General features: G+C 55.5%; 1 protein-coding gene across 1 annotated transcript in view; it reads left to right on the top strand.

The window, feature by feature from the left end:
* The window catches only part of PLEKHA2 (pleckstrin homology domain containing, family A (phosphoinositide binding specific) member 2), an 8,840-nt gene extending 6,727 nt beyond the window's left edge, over nt 1-2,113 (top strand). The window contains exons 7-11 of the mRNA XM_009071111.1: nt 101-173; nt 307-377; nt 894-957; nt 1,277-1,354; nt 1,763-2,113. Of these exons, the coding sequence (XP_009069359.1) occupies nt 101-173; nt 307-377; nt 894-957; nt 1,277-1,354; nt 1,763-2,113 (637 nt within the window). The remainder of the gene's footprint in view (nt 1-100; nt 174-306; nt 378-893; nt 958-1,276; nt 1,355-1,762) is intronic.
* The last annotated feature ends 3,951 nt before the right edge of the window (nt 2,114-6,064 follow it).

Below are 6,064 nucleotides of genomic sequence, written 5' to 3'. Positions count from 1 at the left end.
GGGGCTGCCACTCCCCCGTGCGCTGCTCTCTGTGCAGGACGATGACAGCCTGGGTGGGGAGAGGAGCAGAGCCCAGCACCAAGCGGTTTCCTCCTCTTTTCCAGAGGAAGAGCTGGAAGCGACGGTACTTTGTTCTGGATGAATTTTCCATCAGTTACTACAAGTGTGAGCAGGTGAGCAGTCCCCACCAGGACCCCGAGCAGAGGTCTGGCACTGTTGCTCTGCCGACACAGGTGCCTCTGTGGGAGTTACATGCCAGCCCAGGGGCCCAGCTGAGCCCATCACTGTCTCCCCTTGCCTCTGCAGGACAAGGAGCCCTTGCGTTCGATTCTCCTGAAGGACATTTGCAAGACCCACGAGTGCCTGGTCAAGTCTGGGTAATGCTCCTGTCCGTGTTTCCGTGCCGTGGCCCCGGGTTGTGTGGGATGGAGGAGCCAGTGGGAGCTCTGGCTGACAGTGGGAAGCAGTTCTTGAGGTGTTCGCCTTAAACTAGCCTAAGTGGCTGCAGAGCCTTAGGAACCAGTTATTGCAGCAAACTGATGAAATCAAACTTGAAGACTTGCAATGAAAAATAACCTAAGAAATCAAACCTCTTCAGATGAAGTAAAGACATAATGTGTTAATATATCTTTGAGTTGTTTATTCCTGATAAGCAAGAGCAAGCTGACATTTAAAACGAGCTGGGAGTGCGGTGGGTTGCTGCAGGGAAGTGTGTGGGGAGTGTGTAGCTGAAGATCTCTGGGGAGCTGGAGTCTTCTCAAAGCCTGATGAGATCCAAGGTTTGCCTTCACTATGTTTCTCCCCAGCATACCCCAGAGATGAGGATAAACACAGGGCTTTTTCCATCCACGATGGCTGCTGGGGTGTGACTGTCTCTTTCCCACTGTTTCTAGTGACCTCCTGATGCGGGACAACCTCTTTGAAATCATAACGAGCTCCAGGACCTTCTACATCCAGGTGAGCAGCCAAGGCTGGGATAATTTTCGGAGCAGTTTCTTGACAAACAGGCTATTCCCCACAGATCCTCACCAGCAAACGTGAGCAGATGGAGCTGTAACACATGGGTGCAAGGGAGAACTGTAGTGGGGTTTGTTTCTGCCTTGGGATTATTTATAATAGGGGCTGTTTGTGAGAGAAGGAAGAGGCTGAGCCGAGCCCTGGGAATGCCAGGACAACCCGTGGCTCTGTGTGTCCACGTGTCGCTGGAGCAGGAGCAGCCCCAGCTGCACCGCGGGCTGCAGGAGACAGAGCCTCACTGGGACTGGTGTGTTTGCAGGCAGACAGCCCCGAGGACATGCACAGCTGGATCCGGGTGATCACGGGGGCAGTGCAGGCCCTGAAAACCCGCCCCAGGGTAGGTCATGTCCTTTCTGCTTCATATTTGGTGTCAAATGGAGATTATGCCAGTGTACAAGTTACTTCTGTAGTGGATGGTGTAAGCGTTTAGTTAGCCTGATTCCAGGAGGAGATTCCTGCCCTTCTTGGGTTTGTTTGGCACTCACTGGAAAAGTTTCCTTGAAAAAGGTGGAAAAGTGAGATTCAGCCATCAGAGTGGACTGGCATGAGGCCTGCCCCGCTCCGAAGAATGAGCAGGAGCTGGATGGATGGCAAAGGCCACGGCATTCAGCCTTTCTCTTTGCTTTGGGCTCTTTTCCTTCCCGTAGAGTATGTAATGAGCAGGGCCCAGACCCCAGAGCTCTGCGCATCGCTCGCAGCGTTGCATACCCCAACCTGCCAGCCTCACTCTGCTCTGTCCTCACAGGAGATGTCCTTCATGAGATCCACCTCCATGGGCAGGCCCGGGGGCTCCTCGGCCTCGTCCCTGCGGCCGGCGGCGGAGGAGCGGAGAGCCCTGTGCAAGGCTCCCTCCACCTCCTCCTGGCAGCCCTGGACGCCAGTGCCGCAGGTGCCACAGGCAGAGGGGAAGCTGCCGACATTGGGGGAGCTGCCAGCACCGCTCAGAGACTCGGTGTTCGTGCCAGCCCTGACGGAGCGCGGCAGCAGAGCTATGCCAGGCACACGCCTGCGGCACAGGTCGGAGCCACAACATCTCAAGGAGAAGCCCTTTGCCTTCAACCTGGACGATGAAAGCATCCGAACCTCTGACGTCTGACCGGGCACCGAGCCACCCCCAGCTCCACGCGCTGCCTGCCCGGCTGCCAGGGGTCCCTGCGGGGCACTTTGGGATGTGCAGTGTGGTTCCTTCACCTCTGCCCTTCCCTGTGACGCAGGATCCGGATGGACCCACATCCCAGTGTCCTGCTCTGCCAGGAGTGGGGTCCCTGTCTGCTCCTGCCTGGGCTTGGCCCCAGGGGCTTCGTGTTTTGGAAGGTTCCTACGGGCACTGCCAGTGCTCACTGTGTGGGGCAGGAGGTGCTGGGGACCTCGATGACGGAACATCCTCTTCTACAACCGCATAATTTCCCCCCAGAGACAGGCCTGGAGGAAGCAGCAGGAGGTCTCAGAGGTGTGAAGGGGAGTGTGGCCTTTCTTGTGTTTGGAAAAACGTTTCTGTCCCCTTTGATGCTGCCCAGGCTCCCTGGGAGCAGGGCAGAGCCAGGAGATGCCAGCCTGCAGCTGCCCTCACAGGGGACTCGCTGCGGCTTCCCTTTCCAATGAGTTATTCCCTCAGAGACCAGCTCTTGCCACTGCCCACCCAGGGCTGTATCTGCAAGCTGTTGGCTTTTAATTACATTCTTTTATACGTGGCTCCCGTTGAACCCCAGCCCAGGCAGGTGCTCAGCCCCTCCAAAGGCTTTTTGGTACTCCTGAGCACGTGCCGGGGCAGGCAGCCGGAGTGGTGGTTGTTCCCAGGTGGGAGCATCCTCAGGTACGGTGTCGGTTTTGCACTGCACACACTTGGGCACAGGGAGCCGAGCCAGGTGGTGAAGGGCTTTGAGCAAAAAGCACTGGAAACCAAGCACCTGATAGAGCTGGGCAGACTTGGAAACCAGCAGAAGTTTTTAGAGCAATGTGAATCGTCATTTCCATAACCAAATGAGCTCCTGTAGGTGTGATAAATAGTGTGTAGGAAATCCAGGTGTTCCCTCACAGCAAGATCGTGTGATACCTTCACCCCGAAAGTGTGTGCAATCCCTGGGTGTTGAGCGAGGATGCAGCTTCCCTTTTGCTTCCCTGGCCACTACATGTCCTCTGCTCCACAAACTCAGCCCAGTGTGCTCCCCAGGAGCAGAACATCTGGCTTGTCCCTGCCCTTTTGGAGCCTCCAGCTGTTTGACAGCTGTGCTTCAGCCTCAGCCTGGGGTCGAGTGGATCTTTATCCGTTGAGCTCTGAGCCTTGATTAGCCCAACTGACCTAAACATGACTAAAATTGGATGTTCCTACCTTAATCCCTTCTGGGGCCAGTGGGGCTGCTCAGGGTGGGCACAGCAGAGGTGCCTTGGTGAAGCTGTGAGGGAGGCAGTGATGGGCCCCCAAGTTCAGAGGCAAGGGGGTCTCAGGGTTATGTGGAGGTGCTGGAGAACACCAAGATGATGAAAACAAGAAATTGATGCAAACGGTACAGGGCGAGTGTTACTATTTGTTATTTAATTGTAGAAATGCAGATCCTGCTGTTCCTTTTTCTGCTCCTTTTGGCTTTATTTGCACTAGTGTTTGAAATCTTTCATTGTTTTAGGCTGACTTTGCTGTTTGGCTCCTAACACAGTGTTCCAGGAATGTTTCAGTGATTCGGTAAGCCCATGCATCAGAGTCACAGCGCCGGAACAGTGCTCTGAACTCAGTTCTGGAGAACAGGGAATGCAGAGGGATGATGGTTCCTTCATGCAAGGCCTCAGAACCATGGAGTCCTGTGTGTTCCTGGTGCTTGATAATTGCACAGTTTCCTCAGGCCTGGGATGGTAAAACAGAAGCTTGTTGCACAATTAGGGTTAATTATCCAGGAGGAGAAACTACCAGTGGCTCCAGCTTTATTGCAACATTCCTGTTGCTCATTCCCACCCTCCTGCATCCCCAGGAGCGTACAGGCTGAAGGTGACGCTCAAACAAGTGTGGAGCCAAGCTGGGCTCCAGACCCGTCCATAATGCAGGTGTTGTGGGGGGCAGAATTTCCCTCCCATTCCTGGGGCAGATACAGCCAGACCTCGATGGAGCTTTGTGGTGATTTTCAAAGCAAACTGCTGTCCCCTCAGCTGTGTTTGCCTCCTGACCCCCGGAGCTGCTCCCTCCCGAAGTGTGTGCTGTGGGGCTTTCCTGGGGGTGCTGCAGATTCGGGTCCCTTGTGCGGGCAGAGTGCTGCAAGAGGGGCATTTTCTTTGTTCCATGGGTCCCAGGTGGTTCCAGACAGTCCTGGGAGTGTTGGCTGGGGATTTCAAGTGCTCTTAGGGCCGGGGGCCTCGCATGGGCGATGCTCCATGACTCCAGGGCGGGGGGTACCCACCTTCCACCCCTCACCTGTGAATGCTGGAATGCCCTTCCTTCCCTGTGTTTTTAAATAAAGAAGGAAATCCCAGTCGCTTTCCCAGGCTGTCCATTTGCACTGTGGATTTTGGGTAAGGACTGCTGGGGGGATTGAATGCTGTCCCTACCGGGGGCAGGGGCAGCCTCTGGGGGGAGCCCCGGAAGCACTGAACACTGGTGGGTGCTCCCCCCACAAGCAAGGCACTGCTGCTCCCCACACAGGTGGGCTCTGGGTTGTGGGGGACAGAGATGTCAGCTGTTTCTGCCTTTCTGAAGGCACAGGCAGGAGGGAAGCTGCCAGACCGAAGCCCCTGGTACTCCTCAGTGTAGCCCAGGAGAGCCTGGTGCAGCAAGGAACTCGAGGTCCTGCTGGGAGCTGGCAGCAGGGGCGGGAGGAGCTGTTACTGACAATGAGCTTTTGCACATGGGATTGGTTTTTTTTCTTTCTGGCTCACCACAGAATTTTTCCCCTCCATGGGCTTTCCACCCCTGATGTTCTGCTGAGGAATGTGGCAGTTTCAGCCACATTCCCTCCAGCCCAGTCAAAGCTGCCAAACTCAGATCACTGGTGACTGCAGCCCCCCTTCCCCAGAGAGGAGGAATTGGTGCAATGAACCACAAACCAAAACTGGAACAGACCAAACAGCCCTGGGGCAGCTCTCCTGGAGGCAGAAGTACCACAGGCAGAAACTGGCCAAAGGCAAAGGGCTGGAGGGGCCTTGGCTTGAAGAGCTGTGCGAGGCCAGGAGTGTATTTGCTGTTTTACCTCACATGGGACTGGACTTTTGCATACAGGGATTTTGTGTCCGGCCCTGGCTGAGACCTGCTGCCACTTCCCTTTCCCGTTTTTATTCAGCTCGGTAAGTTTTCAGCCTGCAGCTGGTGGGGCTTCCTCTTTCGAGTGTGAGGCTACTTGCAGCTCCCACTCCTCTGGGTGCTGCATCTGCCCCCAGGGGCTGGAGCTGGAGAGGTGCATAGCACGTGGGTGGGAGCTGTCCCCTGGCACCTCCAGCCCCTTCCCAGCTCTCCAGCGGCTCCTGGATGTTCCACAGCTCTGTACAGACCTGAGCCCTGTCACTGCTGACAACTGCTGCTTTGGAGAGGTTTGTGTCTTCCCCACCTGCAAGAGTGGGGAAAGTAACATTCTCCTGAGGGTGCAGGTTCTACCAAACCTAACCCAGACTCCCCTGAGGGAGTGACCAGGGGGTTAAACAGATAATGTGGGAGTAGAGCTCATGGCTTTGCCTGGAGGGACACTCCAGAGTCCCTGTAACAGGGGTTACTCAGCCCTTAAGGTTCAAGCCTCGGATCCTGGGTCCCCTGGCCAGGTGGCCCATGACCCTGAGATGTCCAGGGCCCAGGAGTAACATCCCAGCTGGGGGACTCAGGGCTGTACCACGTCCTTGTGGCTGTGACTCTACTCACCCCCAAAGTACATGCAGCCAGCTCCTTCCAGATTTTATTAAGGTTTGTTTGCCCCCTATTGTCTGCAAGGTCTCATTTCTTAAGCTGTCACCATCTGGGGGAAATCCAGATGGTTTGCAACAAGCGAAATATATACCGAACAACTTCGTATCCAAGGTTTGTGCAGAGGCAGGGAGAGGAGTAACTGTTCCGCATGGTGAGTTTCAGCTCTGTCAGTCC

The sequence above is a fragment of the Acanthisitta chloris genome, unplaced genomic scaffold (assembly GCF_000695815.1).
Source record: "Acanthisitta chloris isolate BGI_N310 unplaced genomic scaffold, ASM69581v1 scaffold35013, whole genome shotgun sequence".
Taxonomy (NCBI): Eukaryota; Metazoa; Chordata; class Aves; order Passeriformes; family Acanthisittidae; genus Acanthisitta; species Acanthisitta chloris.
Note: the sequence above shows the minus strand (reverse complement) of the source record. Positions and strands in the feature narration are given on the sequence as shown.